General features: G+C 49.9%; 9 protein-coding genes across 9 annotated transcripts; 2 read left to right on the plus strand and 7 right to left on the minus strand.

Annotated features, from left to right (window-relative positions):
- Positions 1–1127: 1127 nt before the first annotated feature.
- On the minus strand, positions 1128–2759 carry N7525_000913 (uncharacterized protein; the record flags this gene model as incomplete). The annotated part of the gene is made up of 1 exon (XM_002561857.2): positions 1128–2759. The coding sequence occupies one exon, from the start codon at positions 2757–2759 to the stop codon at positions 1128–1130; it is 1632 nt and encodes a 543-aa protein (XP_002561903.2).
- A 1554-nt stretch (positions 2760–4313) lies between these two features.
- Positions 4314–5475, minus strand: eb1 (microtubule-binding protein BIM1; the record flags this gene model as incomplete). Its single annotated transcript, XM_002561856.1, has 6 exons — positions 4314–4376; positions 4440–4921; positions 4987–5064; positions 5172–5206; positions 5314–5385; positions 5462–5475. 6 exons carry the CDS (start codon positions 5473–5475, stop codon positions 4314–4316), a joined length of 744 nt encoding a protein of 247 aa, XP_002561902.1.
- Positions 5476–6286: 811 nt separating this feature from the next.
- N7525_000915 (F-box/WD repeat-containing protein) lies at positions 6287–8504 on the minus strand (the record flags this gene model as incomplete). Its single annotated transcript, XM_002561855.1, has 3 exons — positions 6287–7268; positions 7319–7661; positions 7721–8504. The coding sequence occupies 3 exons, from the start codon at positions 8502–8504 to the stop codon at positions 6287–6289; spliced, it is 2109 nt and encodes a 702-aa protein (XP_002561901.1).
- A 931-nt stretch (positions 8505–9435) lies between these two features.
- Positions 9436–10746, minus strand: N7525_000916 (NAD(P)-dependent alcohol dehydrogenase; the record flags this gene model as incomplete). The annotated part of the gene is made up of 5 exons (XM_061211706.1): positions 9436–10313; positions 10370–10411; positions 10468–10527; positions 10581–10608; positions 10672–10746. 5 exons carry the CDS (start codon positions 10744–10746, stop codon positions 9436–9438), a joined length of 1083 nt encoding a protein of 360 aa, XP_061070932.1.
- A 1115-nt stretch (positions 10747–11861) lies between these two features.
- N7525_000917 (uncharacterized protein) lies at positions 11862–13022 on the minus strand (the record flags this gene model as incomplete). The annotated part of the gene is made up of 3 exons (XM_061211707.1): positions 11862–11942; positions 12028–12286; positions 12355–13022. 3 exons carry the CDS (start codon positions 13020–13022, stop codon positions 11862–11864), a joined length of 1008 nt encoding a protein of 335 aa, XP_061070933.1.
- Positions 13023–13530: 508 nt separating this feature from the next.
- N7525_000918 (histidine phosphatase family protein) lies at positions 13531–14169 on the minus strand (the record flags this gene model as incomplete). Its single annotated transcript, XM_002561852.1, has 1 exon — positions 13531–14169. One exon carries the CDS (start codon positions 14167–14169, stop codon positions 13531–13533), a length of 639 nt encoding a protein of 212 aa, XP_002561898.1.
- A 479-nt stretch (positions 14170–14648) lies between these two features.
- N7525_000919 (dihydrodipicolinate synthase family protein) lies at positions 14649–15656 on the minus strand (the record flags this gene model as incomplete). The annotated part of the gene is made up of 1 exon (XM_002561851.2): positions 14649–15656. One exon carries the CDS (start codon positions 15654–15656, stop codon positions 14649–14651), a length of 1008 nt encoding a protein of 335 aa, XP_002561897.2.
- Positions 15657–16247: 591 nt separating this feature from the next.
- Positions 16248–17723, plus strand: N7525_000920 (Gfo/Idh/MocA family protein; the record flags this gene model as incomplete). The annotated part of the gene is made up of 5 exons (XM_002561850.2): positions 16248–16271; positions 16322–16484; positions 16538–17236; positions 17299–17389; positions 17459–17723. The coding sequence occupies 5 exons, from the start codon at positions 16248–16250 to the stop codon at positions 17721–17723; spliced, it is 1242 nt and encodes a 413-aa protein (XP_002561896.1).
- Positions 17724–18009: 286 nt separating this feature from the next.
- Positions 18010–18972, plus strand: N7525_000921 (uncharacterized protein; the record flags this gene model as incomplete). The annotated part of the gene is made up of 1 exon (XM_002561849.1): positions 18010–18972. The coding sequence occupies one exon, from the start codon at positions 18010–18012 to the stop codon at positions 18970–18972; it is 963 nt and encodes a 320-aa protein (XP_002561895.1).
- Between the last annotated feature and the right edge of the window lie 686 nt (positions 18973–19658).

Consider the following 19658-nt stretch of genomic DNA (forward strand, 5'->3'; position numbering starts at 1 on the left):
CTCCGTGAGTGACTTGATGTTGGGGTTTCCCGGGTGAAAGGAGGCGTAGAGGACCAGATCGCCTTCTGTGGCGTTTTGTGGCGGTGCTTTAAATCATGTGGCGGTGCGGCTCTTCCTATGACTGGAGCCTCTTGAGCTCTAGTATGACCCGGGAGGCAAGAGACATAACCAGCTTGGTCACGGAAGGGCAGTGCAATAGGTAACAATGGAATGGGCCAATTCATTCCAGGAAAAGCCTACCTCAAGGCTCGTAGCTATGTTGTAGGCAGAAGCACTCGTACTCGCACACCGCACCTACGGAACAGTGGCTGTATCGGAAAAGACAGCCTATATTTGGTCGCAGGACGCGTAGATGCGGATACAGTTGAGAAGAGGCTAATATTCAAGCCTCATTTGGTACGAATCTGGTACCTGCGCCTCCAAATATATGACATGGGAGTTCGGCCTCCTTAGCCATTTGAGGCTTGACAAGCGTTCCATTTGGAAGTGCGGCTCATGCGCAATGCGTCAAGGAAACTATTCTCCTTCAACACGTCAGGAATACGGAAAGGGATGTCGTAGCCTGGTCTCAGGTGGCACCACGATGGTAGTCTCACATGTTAGATGAAACAGTTCTAAAATAAATGATACTTAGGTAGCAATAATATTACTCCCATCGGCATTGCCCACGTGGTCAGCATGCGTGGCCGGCCATATAGTGGGATTGGAGTGAGGCAAGATATCCGGTGTTACACGGCTGATGAGCAACTGGAACTGGGCACCTGGGCTGGAAATTCCGCCGCATATGTCATCTACATACAGAAGTCACATTGACATTAACAAGGGTAAGTGAGAAAGAAGATAATGAAGACAAAGTAATTTGAACAAGAAGTAAGAGAAATAGGAACAGAAGAAAGAAAATAGATAGAGGGGGGTATCAATAGTGAAAAAGAGAATATAACCACACAATGACAATCAAAGACAGGAAATGCGCTTTTACAGCACAAACAGACAGAATCGAACAGAAAAATAATAACAATAAGAAGGTATCGGGGACAAGCCCCGGAGTCCGATGTCAGAGGGGCTGTGCCCCCCACCCATCACTTCGTTTCCATCATTTCGCGTGTCCCGTATCGCAACATCAACAATTACTGATCCATGACCTCAGTGAAGCGGCTGCTTCGACTCCCGTCGAAACTGTGCAAACTGCGGCCGAGCCCATCCGGCCGCGGTGGCGCGAAGGGCACTGCACTCTGGGGTTGTGCAATCGGTTGGGCTGGTGTAACGGTGATGGGAGTGGCAACACTGACCGCGTTGGAGATAGGAAGGTGCACGGGGTTGGGCTGTGCTGGTGGGGTGTGCTCCTCGACCTCACGGGTATAGTTTGAGTCCAGGGGCATGCCATATGGCTGGGCAGGGGGCGGAGCATAGAAGGACGGTGACCCAATTGGTCCGGATGCTGGTGAGGTGGCAGGGAAGCCTGTTATAGTGGGAGAATCGCCGTCTAGTCCGCCGCCATATCCATCACCACCGTGGGTGAAGACGGGAGGAAGCTTTCTGCCGGAAATTTTTTGGAACCCGCGTTCGCTGGGGGCCGAGTCGACAGTGCTTCCAGAGCGCGTTGTTGCCGTTGATTGGCGCCAGCGCTTCATGAACGCAGGGGCCAGGTATGAGGCTGTGAAGAGAGGGTCGTTGCTTTCGCGCCGCTCGACAACTTCTCTAGACCGAGCCCCTGCTCCAGCCCCAGCTGCTGCATCACCTAACATGGTGGGACGTCCCATTTTCCCCATAAAGAACCCTCGGCGGCGGAGGTAGTAAAATAGGAGAAAAAGAATGAGAGCAACACCGGCAACTGATCCTACTACGCCACCCACGATTTTAGGAGTGGCAGGATTACTTGTTGAACCCTGCCCCGAACCCTGCGTTTCACTTGTAGTTGGCGCGGTTCCGGTACCAGTCGGCGAGCCAGCTGACTCAGAGCCTCCATATACATTTGACGAAGAGGTTGTGTAGCTGCTGGAAGTCGAGCTTGTCGAGGTGGAACTGGAACTGGAGTCGGAGCCGGTACCAGAATATGACGAGTGATTGTGTACCTGGGACGATGTTGTCGTAAGAGAGGGCGTAGAGATAGAAGAAGTGACGAGGCGAGTCGAACTCCATGCAGGTGAACTGATGACTGCGGCTGAGGGAGATCTTAATGGTGATGGAAGTTGGGTTACGGCATTTGTGGTCGAAGAAGTTTGGGCCACATTCGTGGTGTTTGTAAGTGAGGTCTCGGATAGTGGAGAGGCTGTCGGCGAAGTTAATAGCCCTAAATCTACAGAGGCACTCGCACTTTCAGTTGCAGTCGCAGTTGTAGTCGCGCTCGCAGTCGCACTCGCAGGCAAGCTGTCCGAGCTCGGTAGAGTGTCAGTGGCGTACGTAGAATCCGACGCCGTCATCGGAAAGTCAGTAGTAGTCGACTGAAGCGGGGTCTGTGAGCTAGCGTCGACTATCTGCAGTACAGTCTCGATACTAGTAGGGTCGGGGGAGGCCGCCTCGTCCCGCTTTTCAAGCATTGAATCGAATTCGTTCATGCCATGCTCAAGGCGCATAGAGGTTTTCGAGGAGTCGCAATTTTCCTCCGGAGGCATACCAGTAGCTGGGAGGATGGGGCTTTGAAATGTGTCATCCTCAAGTAAATCAGAGCCCGCATCCTGGCCATCCAGCTCAGCTTCCCGCCGGCGCCTGGCGCTAATTAGATTGCCGATGCGCGAGTGACGAAAATGACCATGAGCCATGTTGACAATTTTCCATACACGTCCACGTTAATTGCCAATCACATGCAAATATCAAGACAAGGCAAAGCAAAAGCAAAAGATGTATGATCCTCACAGAGGTTGAGCTTCACGCTTTGCAAAGAATGGGACTGATAAGGTTTAAAAGTAAACGAAAGAAAACACGTTCTAGCGTGCCCAAAGTTGTGGAAGGATTGAAAGATCGTGGGAAAGGAATGACCCGGTTGACAGTATTGAAGGAGTGGAAGTTGGCGAAAGCGTAGCCAAACGTTGTGATCAAGAAAAGCGTAGCATGAACAGCAGCTCAAGAATATCGTGATATAGCACAGTAACCTGGAAGGAATGGCAGTCTTACAAACGACTAAGCAGAGTTCCAAGTTAGTATGTGTCAATTCAATTGGGGAAGCCCCACGCCATTGTACGCAAACAAATCGGGGGCTTCGAGTGAATTGATACACATACCTGGAATAAAAGAGCGACAAAAAGAGTGGGAAAAAAACGAGAGCCCAGTCTCATATCCTAATCCATTTTGGATATTGGAACCACAAAGGGGAATATAGACTGTTGAAATATGTCGAGAGCGTAAGGCCGGGACCCGTGAACAGCTCTGAGGGCAGTGTGGTCACACTGGCACAATTCAAATGATTTCCCAGTTGTCTAAGAGAGATGAATGTACAAATGCAACCAAAAATTGAGACCGAAAAAGAACAAAAAGCGAGACACACACGAAAGAGAAGAAGCGAAACGGGAGGAAAAAGACCCAGACCGCACCAAACAATCCCCTATCAAGGCCTAGTCTAGGCCGGGTTACTGACGAATTAGGCTCGGGGGCCGACAGATTCTTTTTCTTTTTCTTCTTTTCCCTTTTTCCTTTTCCCCTCCTTTCTTGATGTCGGAAGATATCTGGAATTGAGTTATAATCTGGGTGTTCTGTTCATTCAAGGAGAACATAAGACGAAAAAGAAAAAAACAAAAGCCCTCTCTCAACGCAGGTACCGTCAGGTACCGCGGGATCAACGAATGAAAAAGTGACAGGGCCCAGATGAGGTTCTGGCCAAGGATACTAGTCTCCTTTGGGTTTAGTGTGCCATGCAGGTTTAATTATCATCGGCTTAGCGTCAAATGGCTCTATACATAGGCAAGGGACAATGGTTACTTGCATAAAATAAATCTCTTTAACTTAGCATATATATGTTTCTAGAGTCAACAGAATACAACATACGGAGTAGTGAATTCAATATTCCCTAGGGAATTAACCTTGGAATATAACAGATGTGTCATTGTGTACTACCACATTCAATACCATACCTACGTTGTACGGAGTACTAACGGGAGAATCATTTGCCGATCACATTCCAAGGTTCTCCATAAAGCTATTTTAAGCCTAAGTGTCAGACCATGTCTCTCCATCAAAAATAGGACGTATGCATTTGTCTCCATATCTACGTGCTCTGCTCGTCTTATTTGACACCCAATGAAAGGAACACAAGAAAGAATAGGAGGGGGGTATTTAGTATCGGATCTTTCCTCCTCTCGAGCCCAAAACTCATGCTTCACTTAGAAAGTCTCGAGCTCGTCGGCCGGAAGCTCCTCTCCTTCGGCGGGAATTTCAAAGCCGTCCTGATGGGAAGCGCACGAGCGTCAGTTTGGGGAATCCTCAGCGAATAGATTAAGGGAACGGACCTCGGTCGAGTATAGGATGCCCTGGATGTGCTTAACAAGTGTGTCTTCCTCCTTTTCAAGCTCGGGGTCGGCCTCAATGGCGCTCTGCAACAGCAGCTCAATGTCGCGCAACTTGGCGAAGTAGAAATCGCGCTCCTTCTCCAGTCCTGCGATCGCTTCCTTCTGCGTCGAGATCTCCTGTTGCAGGGCAGCGGTGGCCGCTCCACTGGCCGCACCGCCAACTCGGGGACGGACGGCGCCGCCTGTCGGGGTCACTCCACGGCGTGCGCTGCCAGCAGACGGGGCACGCGAAGTGGGGCCTCCAACGGAAGCAGGGGCGCCGGAGGCCTTGCGTCGGCCGACGGCGTCGTATTCACCACCCGGATAGTGCTGGTCCCAGTATTTCTTAACCCACTGGATGAACTCAAGGTTATCCTGCATGCGGCACTTTGTGAGGGACTGGACGGGGATGGGCTTGTTGACCTGGTGGCGGGCGAAGACATCTGGGTGATTGAACATGTTAAAAAGGGAATCGTCGATGGCCGATTTGGAATCCGTCTTCACATACTCTGAAGGATCTTGAAGTTCTGGAGGTAGGCATATTCAGTGTTCACGTTGAACTTGACCCGGGACATGGGAACATCCACTGAACAAAGAAAACAACCAGTCAGTATATATTCCACAACTCAGGACCACCTATCTCTCTCTCTCTCTCTCTCTCTGTCTATTATTGCGCAAGTCGTGATTACATACTGAAAATTGAATCGAAAATCTGGCAAAGGGCAGCACTATAGGGAGACAAGATAAGAGGTTAGCTCATCCGGTCTATGCAAAAAAAAGTCGACCGCCCCGCGGGCTTTAACAAGTCGGAGGAGAGAATACAGATCAACCATACCCAGTTCCACACTGCTCAATCTTGGTAAGGTTCAGCTGCAGCAGGTTGTTAAGCCATGCCAGCAGTTCCTGTCTGAAATTATAAATTGATCGGCGTCAGTAAAGCCATATCGGTCGCGAGATGGCGGGGAATAGGAGAAAAGCCGAACCTGGATTCACCCATGACGGTGGGGTAGAATAGTTATCAATCGAAACGCTGAAGCGGAAATGAGACTGGAATGAGCGCTAAGCGGAAAAGGAGCTTGATGATGATATTACACCGCAAGACCAGGACTCCCTGTCAGTCTCTGCTTGTGTGGTTGATGGGAAACAGTAGAGGGATTGTTTTGATGCTAAATCCCACGGATCGCACTGGCACTAGCCCACTTTTTCTGGCGAATCATGGATGGATTAGTTAATCAATGTCTTGATGCCTGAGGTGTTCTATTGTACCTGATTTATCACATCGCAGCCTGACATATTGCCTCGGTGCATGAAACTATTACATCGTCGTGTGAGGCACAACTCCACCGCAACAGGTCAAATCTCATATATCATACCACCCACCTGGACGTCATGCTGTAGCTTAGAATATCAAGTTGTTGCATAACCGATTGACCGCCGCTTCTACCGCCTTCCCGGCCGCGATATTTGACCAGCATAAACGGTCGATCTTGATCTTGTAGATGCCTGTCGCGTGAGGCGACCCAGTTAACTAACTCACGAGACATTGAAAATTGCGGTTATTGTGGTGATACACGATAATACCATAATGTATAGTATGCTAGGTAAACAATCTTGCAGTAGCATAACAAAGAGCGAGAATTTATACTGCCAACACTCCAGGGCCTGGTCTAATTTGTACCCAGATGAACTCATATCCGACTCCCACAAGCTTAGCAATATATAATTGGGAATAACGAAAACCACCCACAGGGGGAAAGAAGCAGCGCTGATAAGAAGAGCAAACGGTATATAAAACAAATGCAAATAGATCACTCCTCTAACAGGTCGATCCCGTCTAGTCCATATCCAAAGTCCATAATGACAGCGCGGGAGTCCTGGCTCGTTGCAACAATGCGTCGATAATCGGACTGCACGCTCAACATCCAGCTTGTGGTCCAGCCAGGGAAGTTGATTGACTGCTCACCCGTATCACGGTCGAACACCTTGATGCTCATGTCATAGCTACCGCTAATGATGCGCTTATTTGCGCTGTCGAGATGCAGAGATCGGATGAGGCCCGAATGTCCATGGAGCTCATTGACGAGCTCGCCCGTGTTAGCATCGAATTGGTAGATTATGCGGTCGTTGCCGCCAGTGAGGATGGTCCGGCCATCCTCACTGAATTCGACACATGCGAGGCCACGGTCCTTGCTAGTGAACTCCTTGACACATTGGCCTGAAATCACGTTCCACATCTTGGCAACACCGTCACCGCTGGCTGACACTATAAGGTCACCGCGTAGCTGCACAGCATTCACTGGCCCTTCGTGGCCATTGAGCCGCCTCAAAAGCTCACCGGTGTTTCGATCCCATACACAGATGGTGGTATCCTTGGAGCATGAGACGATGTATCGGTCATCAAAGCACACATCAAGGACACCGGCGTGATGACCGGAAAGACGATGGATCGGTCGGTAGTCGTCCTTGATGTCATACACGATACAGGTAAAGTCCGAAGATCCTGTGACCATAATCTCCTCGTCAAACTGCAAGCACAGAATTGATGCGCTATGATATATCGATTCTTCCTCCAATGGTGCCGTAATTTCCGTCATTTCTCCCGGCGTAGGCAACGGTGGGGTAATAGTCATAAAGGGCGCTTTCCCCGTGGCCTGGGCGGTTGGATTGTTCACTGGACCACGGCGGAAAGTCCGGGCTGCGGGTGGCCCAATAATCTTCTGGCATGACCATGGATAGTGTGCGTCCCACACACGAACCGTCCGGTCACGGGAGCCAGTAATGATTTTGTTCCTAAAAGCTTGTTAGCAGTGCACGACATCAACAGATCGATGTTAACTTACTCGTCAAATTGAGAGCAATAGACGCTGTCCTGGTGACCTTGAAGATAGATGGCTGCAGCTTTGCCTTCCGCCCAACGCTGATCGAGAGCGCGCCGAACAAGGAACTTTTTCTTCCAGTCCTGGTTCGGGATTGACTTCCCTAAACCAGATGACAGCTTCAACTTGGAGGCCGTCTCGCTTGCTGGCCGTCGGCCATATGCATTGCGGAACACATGTCTCCAAACATAAGAAGAAGACGCACGGAACCAGGCGCTAGACACAAGCTCCGCGTCCATGAGCGAATCAGGGTCCAGATACGAAAAAATGTGTGCTGTAATCTCGGCCGGAAGCAGAGCCACGGGATCTGAAGAAAAAGAAGTTAGCAAACCGCGTGCTGTGCCCAACAGGAGGTTTCATCCTTACCGAGTCGCATCATGGTCAGCAAATCAGTGTCTGACACATCCGATCGATCGCGCAGGTCAATACAAATACCGCTCTCCGAGTCCTGCGGAACCTTCAGGTCGAGCATCTTGTTCTCTAGTTCCACCTTAGCGATCCGCGCAGCCTCCATCTGCTCATTCTGTGCAGCAGCGGCAGCGCGCGCTGCTGCACCTGCGGACATGTGATTTGGCAGAACTGGAGGTGCCTGCCCACGGCCCGGAATGGGGACAGGGATCGAGGCGGTCGGGGCATAAAAACTATGCAGGGCAGACACACTATTCAAAGAAGGGCGCCGATTGACGCTGTAGCCCTGGTGCCAATGTGTTTTCGTTGACCGGGTATCCCAGCTACCGGAGGCCATGCGCTTATGGTTTGCATGGCGTGAAATATGGTGATCGTAACCGACTTCATTGTCATCAACCAATTTGATGTCCTCGGTAACAGGAATTGATTGCCTGGAAGGCTTGCTGCGAAGACTGACGGACAGGCGTCGGCCGAGAGCGACCAAACCATCCACAGGATGCCTTAAACTCGAAAAGCTTTTGGCACCGCGGCGCCGGGGAGCCGCGTTCGGAAACGGGTCTATCTCTTCCACGACTGGTGCGTGGTGATCCTGGCATATTTCCATCAAGTATGGCTCCTCCCATGTGTCCAAGGCTAACTCTTTTGACATTGGGGCGGCGTGACCCACGGTCCGTGGGCGCGAACGAAAGGATAATGAGGCGCGTCGCCTTGTGGAGGTGGCGTTGGTCTCTCGTGGCGACATGACTGAGGTTATTGCTGTGTGACGGCGAATTAAACAATAATTAGATGAATCTGATCGCCAATGTGTGACGGCGATTGCTGGGGACAAGGAATGACAAGGCTTTTGTGAGACCAGTCTATTTATCGTTTGTCGACCGATGTGACGTTTGGTCTTGGGAGTTCTGTGAGGTAAGTCTAAAAGTGTATATATCAACGACCGTTCGCGAACTCCAAGGACCCAAGAGAATGAAAAAGATAGAGAAAGGGAAAGAGAGATTAATGAAAGAATTATAGAGGAGAGAATAACAAAAGAAAAAAGAAAAGACCAAGGCGCAAGGAGAAGATAAAAAGGGCGGAAGAATTCCAGGAAGCAGAACGAATGGGTCTGAGTCGGGCGGTGAATTGGGGAGGAGTGATTGGTTCGACTATGAGGTTACCGAGGAGTCACTGTTACTGACATTTTCATACTACTTTACTATGGTCATCAAGTACCGAGTACTTTTGGAGTACTCGCCCCTGCATGGTTCAGAATTTTAGGTCGGGGGGGGCAAATCCTGGGGGAGAACGCCCGTGGACGGAAAGTGCGGAGTAACTGTGACTTGGATCGACGCGGTAAATCTACTGCGGATCTATGTACCGTCTACACCCTGGTGGCAATTAGGGTTTCTGAGTTTTTTATTGAGACAATGATGATGACAGGGGAGGATGCTAATATTAGTACATATAGCCCACTCGGGTATTCGGTATTCCTCTGTATACTTATTTCAATGCCGTACATAGTTATGTATACTATTATTCAAGGAATAATTGATTTCGATCTCCTCAGAAAACCTCACTATGAATGAACACCCCTACCCACCCCTACCCGCCCCTACCCCAGCCTTCTAACCCCTTTGTTTTGTATGTTGACACCGACTATATACATAATTCTTAACACTGAACATCTATCCCGTTCATTTAAAGATCTTCTCATATCCGATCAAAGTAAACCGATAGTGAACGTCACCCTTCTTCATGCGCAGCATGGCCTCCTTGAGACCCTCCTCTCCGATGGCAATCTCCTCCACCCAACCCTTGAGACCCCGATCCGCAGCCAGCTGCAACATATCAAGCATCTCCCGACGGCTACCCAGGTGACTAGCACCAATGAGAACACCATTGGAGATCAGATTCTGAGCCTTAATGACCTGACCCTCCTCCTCAGGAAGACCAACACTGATCCAGCGCCCGTGAACATCCATCATGGACAGATAGCGCGCAAGATCGAAACCCTCCGAAGAGTTAGCGCAGTTGATAATCAAATCAAACGAGCACAGGTGATCCTTCTCCCACCCCTCTTCAGCAGTGGCAATGTAGCCATCGGCACCAAGCTTGCGAGCGTCCGCCTCCTTAGCGCGAGAGCGCGAAATAGCCCATGTCTCCGCGCCCAGCGCCTTGGAAAACATGATTCCAAAGTGACCAATGCCACCCAGTCCAACGATTCCAACCTTCTTGCCAGGACCAGCACCATTGCGCACCAAGGGCGAGTACGCCGTCAGTCCGGCGCACAGCATCGGAGCAACAGAGTTGGTCTCTAGTGCGTCCGGGATCGGGAACACCCAGTGCTCGTGTGTCCGCACGTGCGATGAGTATCCGCCCTGGCTGACGATGCCACTGTCGGCCCACTTCGAGCCGTAGGTGTCCATTGGCTCGACCTGGCAGTATGTCTCGTTGTCGTTGCGGCATTGCTTGCACTTGCCGCAGGAGTAGGACTGCGCGCCGACTCCAACGCGCTCGCCTTCCTTAATCAGTGTGACCTTGGGTCCGACACGAATAGCCCGACCGACGATCTCTAGATAGCCATTAGCATGGGATCGTAGCCTTCTTTTTTTCTTTTTGAATACGTACCGTGACCAACGCACAAGGGGAACTTTTGATCACCCCATCCCCCTTTATGAATACATTAGCCGGTGTTTCTGCTTGATACTTCAACGGGACCGCCATACCGCTGATAGTGTGCACATCACTGCCGCAAATGCCACAGGCCTCGATCTTAACATCGACATCTGTACTCGGTCAGATTCGGGAAAAGCGTAGTGACACCGACAGGCTAACTCACCATAGTCGCCGAAAGGCTTCAGCTTGAACTATTCATCACAATCAATCTAGGTAAGCGCGTATCCTAACTGGCACAGGAAAGAAGCACGTACATGGCGCTTGTGGAACTCAGTGTAGCTGTTAGGTCCATCGACCTGGAAGCCCTCAGCTTCATCGGGGTAAGGCATTGTGATAAGAATGAATGATTGGTCTGAAGTCTTTGTCAATGACTATGTTTTGGGATACAGCAAGGGCAGTGTACACGAGAGGACCAAAATACGAAAAGAAAAGTAGAAACTAGGAGACAAGTGGGTGCAGGGGCTGTATATCAGCGCCACGAAATCTCAGACCCTTGAGCGGGGATCGCGAAATATTCCATTCTTCCTACGCGGGATATAGTCTCCAAATTCATCGTGATACTCCGTACTGCTGCCGTATACGGCTGGATCCCTCCAGTCGGACATTGTCCCGGACCCGCTCCACCGGATAAACTGATAACCAAGAGGAATCGGATGAATCAGAGCGCAGGAATGGGGGTTGGATATCACCCGGGAGGCGAAGCAAATACGCTGAAAAGAATGAAATGGTCCGGGCAACGTGGGGTAGTTGTTTGGCTGTGGGGTAGAACTTTAATAACACGCATGCGTTAGCTGATAGCGCGAGGTCCCGAGGCCGTCCAGTGGACGGGTCCTCGTATCAACTCCGATTCAACTATTTTTCCACCTATGAGCTTGCGAGAAGCATTGTATCCCGGTATCACCTTATCGGCGATAAGAAGTGGGATGTTATAGGGCTCGAGTTTAGGGCTTGGGCATTACATGGGTGTGGTAGATGCTGTACTCCGAATCAAAAAGCGAATACACATCATATTTACTATTACCGATAGATTTGTCAAAGGGAAGAAGTAAATCTACAAGTCTAGGAACCACCATGGAATTCTCCATCTGGAAAACATACAATTCTGTAGGGGGTACGTCCCTCACAAAAGCCTTAGTAAGGTCCAAGTAGACAGAGAAATTGCCCCACAAATCAAGCCCAAATGCTCCCTAGAGACGTTAAAAACTTAGCAATATAACTGAGCCACTTAAAGCTATGCAGAATCGCGAAGCTAAATGAAGGTTCTCTATATAGCCAGTGGTCTTCCAAGGTTAGGGCTGAGCGACAGCCAGGGTGGTGAGATGATGACCAAGAGGCCACGCCCAACGAAGCAGTGAGTGCATCATGTCATAATATTTTCTCTTGTCAATTTTTCCCATGTAACCATCCAAGGTTGATGATCTGACCTCGGTAAATTCTTTAAAGTTCAAGACCGGGGTAAATTGAACTTGAAGTCTACCATCAAAGTAGCCGTATAGCACACGAGCACAGCATCTTTGGTCGAACACTATTATCATGGTCTATAAAACCCACAAGATATCAGTAAGACATCCTTTGCACGAGGGATTGAGTTAGTAGTGAACCGAACGTACCGGGAAAACCTCACTGAGCATATGGACCCCCTCTGGCTTAATTCCGTTGGCGAGCGATTCCAATTGACGAAACATGCCTCTCAACCCCCAGCTAGCTAAGGCTATGAGCTCAGCAGTCGATGGGCGTTCGTGACCACATAAGATCACATCTACCAGAGCCCATGCATGACATTTGTGCGGGTGGTTTAGCTCCATTGACCTGGCGATACTGATTCCGTGTACATTGTCCGGTAGATCGAGATCGTATAGTCTTTGGTGCCTAGGTAAAAAGGTCAGCCTAAATAATAGAGATTCCACACTCCCTAAGAATAGCAATATGCCACTTACCAGTAGACTGACCAGTCATTTGTCCGGTAATTGCGGATATCCCGGTCCAAAGCTTTCGGAATCACCATCTCATGGTCAACGTCGGCTTTTTTGTCGCGTTTCTCACTTTTCTTCTGACTTTCATCGCTTGGGTTGCAATTATCGCCACCGCTCTCTTCGATCTTGTCGCCATCTTCATCACTCTCATCTGTTTTTTTGGGACCGATGATTTCCCCTTCTTTGGCCTTGTCACTGTTTATTTCCTTACCCTTATTGACTTCTTTATCGTGCGGTTTGTCGTCTTCATCGCTCTCCTTGTCACCGCCAGTGTTATCGAGCTGACCCGACGACTCCTGTGCAGTAGAATCTTGATTATTCTCTTTTCCCTCGCTTTCCGCTTCATGCAGCTCGCGGGGCCAGAATTCCGTAATACTCGAGTCCTGGTAGTCCATGAACACACGTCGAAGTAGATAGTTTGCACGGTAAGTTCCTTTGCCGAAACTGCCTCTTTGAGATAGAAACCAATCCCAGCTTGGATCTTCACGTATCTTCTCTATCCTAGGTGTGTTTGTCCGGGGCATGAAATAGCGTGTAACGGAAGGCGAAGTTATACCTGTCGCAATGTCCAGATGATTGAGGTCAATCCGCAGGACCTGTAGACGCTGCTGTGGGATGAAGGAGGTTGTCATTTCTTTCATAGAGATAAGGATTTGTTCCAGTCTCTCGCATCTCCATATAAAGCACCAAGCTTGGGGGATTATATTTACGGGGGTATCGTCCATTTTGGTGGATTGCCCGAAGCAGAGAAGTTGAACAATCAGTATATATGGCAGTATCGCACATGAGGAGTTTGAATATCCTGTGGCTAATAATAATAAGTATATTGTATATGTACTATATTTGAGAAGAACAAATACTAGGTGAAGGTATACAGGACTTTGTTGATTTAGACTAAGCCCTAACCACGAGCCCGGTTCCTTGAATACCCGGGAGGTGTGCCAATGGACGTCCTCCGCCGTGGAATTAGGAAAGTACATTTTCTCGAACTATGCCAATTTAGGAAATTAGTCCTTCCAATTTTGGAAGGCTTTAAAGAACTTTGAAGGTAGAGAGACCTGAATTAGAAACAAGGAGGCTCTGGCCACAAGCAGATTGCAGCTGGGAAGGAGCGATGGCTCTAGATTACCCAGCCCATTTCTATTTTTCACGCAGAACAATGCCAGAGCTATGTTTCTCAAGCGTGTAGCTCCTCCAGCCCGCCTTTGGTAGGTCGATATCTGAGTCTCCAGATAAGAACTTCATGAAAACACCATGCGTTATAATCACGATATGGTTCCTTTCCTCATCCTTCAATTGATCGGAGAGTTCTGAGACGCGAGACCTCACTCTCTTCGCCCGCTCCTTCACTGCCTCCTCTTCAGGGGCATAAATACCCTCCTTCACTTGCCAACCTTCCGCTAAATCCTTGACGCCTAGTCCCGGAAAAGCCTTCTCTAGGGCCGGAGATGTGGATCCAGTGTCGCAGGGAAGCGCACTCCGTTCCTGCAAATCTGGATCCAATATGAGGGTCGCACCGTTTTCGATACCATCTTCTGAGACTTGGTCGAAATAGCGTTTATCGAGAATGTGGGAGAAAGCAGCGAGCGTGGTCTGGATGGAGCGTCGCAGTGGGGACGTGAGGATCACGCCTACCTGTGGAGCATGAGGAAACGTTTGGGTGAGCCGTGTGGCTTGTTCAAATCCAAGAGATGTTAGACCAGGGTCAAGTTGAGACACGTCTTTGGAAACATTGTGGGTAGATTCCGCGTGTCGGACAAGATGGACTACCGAAGTCATAGTTAGAGAACTTGGAATGAGTAACTAGCTATCTGTTGCAAATCCTCCCTTTATAATAGCTATAGCAAATCGATGGAACAATTTTTAGAGTGTATTGCGTGATCCTTTCTCGTTGAATACGCATGAAAAGTATAAGCGTATCTCGATGTTCTAGGCTAGAAACCTTAGTAACTGCCGGTGTAGACGTGAAGTCTATCTCAAGCCCCACTTGATTATAAACTTCGATAGTCTAGAAGCCTGGCACGTATACGGAGTAGTAGCTACTCCGTAGTTAGGATAGAAACCTATCATTTGTTGCAACTCTTATGACAGCCATTGGAAAGTAGTGACATTGGTCTAAGGGTTAAAGCTGCTACGTGCGGGCGAGTAAGACGTCAACAATGCAAACTTACAACGAAAGGCGAGCTCATGGAACTTAATATATGCATGGAATTATATTACTAGACTTAAATGTAGCTCCTTGCCATATTTCCAAGCCATTATGCCACATCGGGCAAGGTCAATTCAACATCCATAGCAGGCTTGATCTTATCAGCAATGGTCTGGTACTGGGCATCAGTAAGACGGCTAAGAGGTCGGCGAGGGAACCCTCCGTAACCGTAGTATGACTGGATAGCACCCTTGGTGCCCGGAATGGCAGCCTTTGTGAGAACCCAATCGGCAGCACTGAGTTGCTGCTGGGCCTCCATGGCCTCTGTAAGACGGCCCTCAGACCAGAGAGTGAAGATGCGGACACACAGGCGGGGAAGAACGTTCGCACCACCGGCAAGAATGGCAGAGCCGCCAGAAACGAGGGTCTGCAGACTGAAATCGGCAATACCGCCAAAGGCAACGTATGGGTGCTTAGCGTTGGGCTTGGAGACAGTTGGGGTACGCTCAGCTGGAGCCAAGGGTGAGGAGGGGGTGATGGCACCAAGAGCGGTAGCGACACGAGTCAGCTTGCCGGTATTGGCGCAAGTGAACTTTGTGCCGACGATGTTAGGGTGCTCGGAAATACGGATGATGAGATCGGAGTCCATATCGATGCCGGCGACGGCACCTGGGTAGTTGTACAGGATAAGAGGAACGGGGGAGCCGTCGGCAACGGCTGTGAAGTATTCGTATAGGGTCTCATCATTGCCGACTGCGGCGCGGTAGTAGCTAGGGGGAACGATCAGAGCGTACTCGCCCCCAGAGGCCGCAACCTCCTTGCACAGGTCGATGGTTCCGCGGATGCTGTTCTCACTGGCGCCAGCGATGACGGGCACGTTCGAGAAGCCAGCTTCATCGAGGGCAGACCGGGTCTCCCGAGTAACGGTCATGCGCTCTTCACGGCTGAGATGTACAGCCTCACCGTTTGAGCCCATGGTAACCAGGCCAACAAGACCGGCCTTAGCTAGACGCACAGCGTGCCGGCGAATAGAGGCGATATCGAGCTCCTCGGTCTGGGCATCGAAGAAGGTCATGGTCGGCGCATAAACGCCGGGGCGGAGTGGTGTGAGAGACATGATTCTGGAGTATGTATGAGTATGATGTTCACTGATGTTTGACAAAATAATGACTTACTTGGAATTTTGAGGGGTATATAGTAATTAAAACATCGTTGGCACTTGGCATTTTGGCATTCTTATGAAGGTGTCTTCGGGTCATCTCTTCCCCCACGTCGGCAAATGCTCCGAGGCACTTTGTATGGCGGAGAATTGCATTCCACCAATCAGCTTGCCCGCAGAGAATGTGGGGGACATGAGGGGTAAAAAAACGCGGGTAAACGCGCATTTCAGCCGTCGATGGCGTTGAATGAGGCCATACATGAGTCTGGCATGTGGTAAATTGGTAATTGAGATCGTGAGCGGCAAGCGCAATAGTGCATACTCATGAATTTCATTGTTTAAAAGAAGAAGAACGTTGACGAAAAAGAAAACAGACGGCGTCAACAACCCCATGGCCGATAAGATACGGCTATTGAGTTGGCATTTCAAACGCCGGAAGAATTATATCCAGCGATTCGACACCCCGGTCTCTGTGAATTGTCTTAAATTTCCTTTTCCCCCCAGAAATTCCCCGGATTTCAAATCACAATCTCGGTATCAACAGACATCATGGCTCCTCCTAGCGTTTTGATGGTATGGACAATTATTCCCCGCAGTAGATCCCAAGCTAACGAAACTCGCAGGTTGGCACTGGTGAATACACCACCGGCTTCGTCGGGGGTGGTGCATCTGGCTCCGACAAGAAGGTCGGCGTGGTAGGACTCAGTCTTTTTGACCTGCGCCGGCGGGGCAAGGTTGGCGACCTGAGCATGGTGGGCGTGTCTGGCAAGAAGTTCCCCGGCATTCGTAAGTTGAGCGAAAGAGCAAGCAAGCAAACAAGAAACTAACCACGAGATTAGGTGACCACTTGCACCGTAACATCTCTCAAGTCTACAACAACCTCGATACCTCGTTCACCTCGTTCCCCGCAGACGACCAGACCGACCCTGACGCGTACATCGCGGCCATTGATGCCCTCCCCAAAGGATCCGCCATCACCATCTTCACCCCCGACTCTACCCACTATCCCATTGCACTGTACGCGATTGAGCGCGGTATCCACGTGCTCATCACCAAGCCAGCAACGCAGCGGCTAGAACACCACCTAGCTCTAGTTGAGGCCGCACGCAAGCACGGCGTCTTCGTCTTCATTGAGCACCACAAGCGTTTTGACCCTGCATACTCTGATGCGCGGGCTAAGGCGAAGACCCTCGGTGACTTCAACTACTTCTACAGTTACATGAGTCAGCCTAAGAGCCAGCTCGAGACGTTCAAGGCGTGGGCTGGTCGTGATTCCGATATCTCTTACTACCTCAACTCTCACCACATCGATATCTGCGAGAGCATGGTCCCAGAATATAAGCCTGTGCGGGTCACAGCAACTGCATCTCAGGGTACCGCTGCCGAGCTTGGATGTGTCCCCGAGACTGAGGACACCATCACCCTCCTTGTGGAGTGGCGCCGCCGTGATAACCCGGCGAAGATTGCCACTGGTGTCTACACTGCTAGCTGGACGGCACCTCAAAACGCGGGTGTTCACTCCAACCAATACTTCCACTGTATGTTATTACATTCTCCGGTAGTAGTTTTTAAACAGACCTCTTCTAACACATCGAGACAGATATGGCTGCCAACGGCGAAATCCGGGTTAACCAGGCCAAGCGTGGTTACGAAGTGACCGGCGACGACCAGGGCCTAATTCATTTCAACCCGTAAGAGTCCCGTTCCCAGGATAATGTTGCACTATGGTTCCATGTTCTATGCTGACTCCAATGAACTAGATTCTATATGCGCTACGCTCCCGACGAAGAAGGAAATTTCAGTGGGCAGACTGGATACGGCTACATCAGCTTTGAGAAGTTCATCGATGCCGTCACAGCTGTGAACGAGGGCCGTGTGACCCTCGACCAACTGGATGCCCGCCCGCTGCCCACCCTGCGTAATACAATTGCCACAACGGCAATTCTCGATGCAGGACGCAAGTCGCTCGATGAGAGACGAGCTGTGGATATCGTCTCCGAGGGCGACAAGTGGGAGCTGAAGTAAATTGTAAATACGATGTAAATGGATTTATATTATACCAATGAGAAGTGTATTGTTTTCAATGGTCATCGTATATAAATTTGATTTGATTATCCCCAAAGCCATCTACGATACTCCAGGGCTGTCATGTGCAAGGCCTAGTCCTGTCATCCTGATACTTGGCAAGGCCGCAATTTTAAAATAGTAAGCAGATGAAATACGAGTGCAACTTCAATTCAGCCTTGTACTTTTGGACTTATCTTCTTCCTCTGCAGCTGTCTATATTCATAAAACTAAGTCATTCAAAATAATGCGCCGAAAAGATGTGTATACCAATATCACACCCATCCCCTCATCCGTCCCCCGCCAACTAGCCCTCGACATCCTCCACAGCCATAGCGAAATAATCACGCTAAACCCACTTGTTCTCTCACATCAACCGATCAGAGCCCCACGGGATGCCATCGCCGACGAGTACTACTCAACATGGTACGAGATCACCGAACGGGTGCAATACGTGCCAGGCCTGGGCAAGATGGGGTCAGGCAAGATCAGCTTCAAAGGCTGTTTCCACAACGTCGCATGGGGGCTAGAAACACACATGTACGCACCGATGGGAATTGACCTCCGAAGCAAATGGCGCATTGCAGGCAACCAGCACGGCGAACCACCCGAGCCGGCAGACAGGTGCGCAGACGGCGTCCCGCAAACGGGACTCTATCTGCGCGAGGATATCGAGATCGAATGCAACCGCACGCTAATTTCTTTCGTCAAGAGTCAGTTGAAGGCTGCTTCGAAGGTGTTGGTAGATCGGCTGATTAAGAAAGCTGAGCTTCTTGATGCTGGTGTTTTGCAGGCTATGATGGAGGATGGCAAATTGACGACCTATAATCCGGCCGATCGATCTAGCAGGATCATGAGGGAGCTGTCGTATTCGTCGCGGAGGCAGTCGGATCAAATGTCGAGGTCGTCGTCGTCTCGGGGACCGAGATCGCCGACGGATTCGGTGCAGTTGGGATCGATGGCTTCTGGGTATGCCTTGCCGTCGCAGTATGGGCATGAGCACAGTAAAAGCTTTGCTGTGGAACTGCCGGCGGATTTTTATCATCCACAATCTGGATCTGATAGATATCAAGAGTTGCCGGATACCAGTCGACATTCGAAGTCATCACGGCTGGATAAGGGGTATAATGAACTATCTACTATGGAAGAAACTTCAGAGGAGCGGAGTGAAGTGGTGTCACCTCACAACCCTTACAGACAAAAGGGTTAGGGTTGTTTTTCTTTTCACGTCAGAAGCAGACACGAAATTGCCATGTATTGTGTATCTTTCGTTGCCTCCTTTGGGCGCTTCAGCGTTGAGCCCAGGGAGATCCACACATAGCCGGCGTCCTCCATCCTTCTTTGGTAGAAGAGGACAGATGCTCCTGTAGGACTTTGAAGGTCGAATCTCCAAGTCGACCAGAATGTATTGTGACAGCGTTGAATTAGTCGCCTCAACAAAGAGATTCTGACCCAGCGCATCCACCACGGCATACGTCGAATCATCACATAAAGTCATATTCAGCTGCTTTTGTCCTCGCATATACCACAGTCCCTGTCGAGAAGAACTCCAAACTGGGGACGCATGACGGTATTATTTTTCGTCATATATTGTCTTCGTAATATCTTGCCGGTCCATGTGACGAAATAATTCGTAGTTTATTTCTGCCGCTTTGGGCAAGAACTGTCCAGCGAGTTTCAGACAAGCTGCCTAAGGCAGTTATAGTACGTCTCTTGTGCCTTGATTTGTTCAAGCAAGATCTGCGCCTCGGTGGTATTCTCCCACTCGGATACTCCCTAGGAGCGTACCAAGGTCGGAAGAGGTGGCCTCATAGATCTCGCAATGATGCTTCCAAGTTTGGTAAACATATGATTATTTGGTAGAAAGAAAGAAAAGGCTGGAAGCCATGTGGTAGT

Source organism: Penicillium rubens (assembly GCF_028828025.1).
Source record: "Penicillium rubens strain IBT 27055 chromosome Unknown utg000001l_segment0_segment0, whole genome shotgun sequence".
NCBI classification, from domain to species: Eukaryota; Fungi; Ascomycota; class Eurotiomycetes; order Eurotiales; family Aspergillaceae; genus Penicillium; species Penicillium rubens.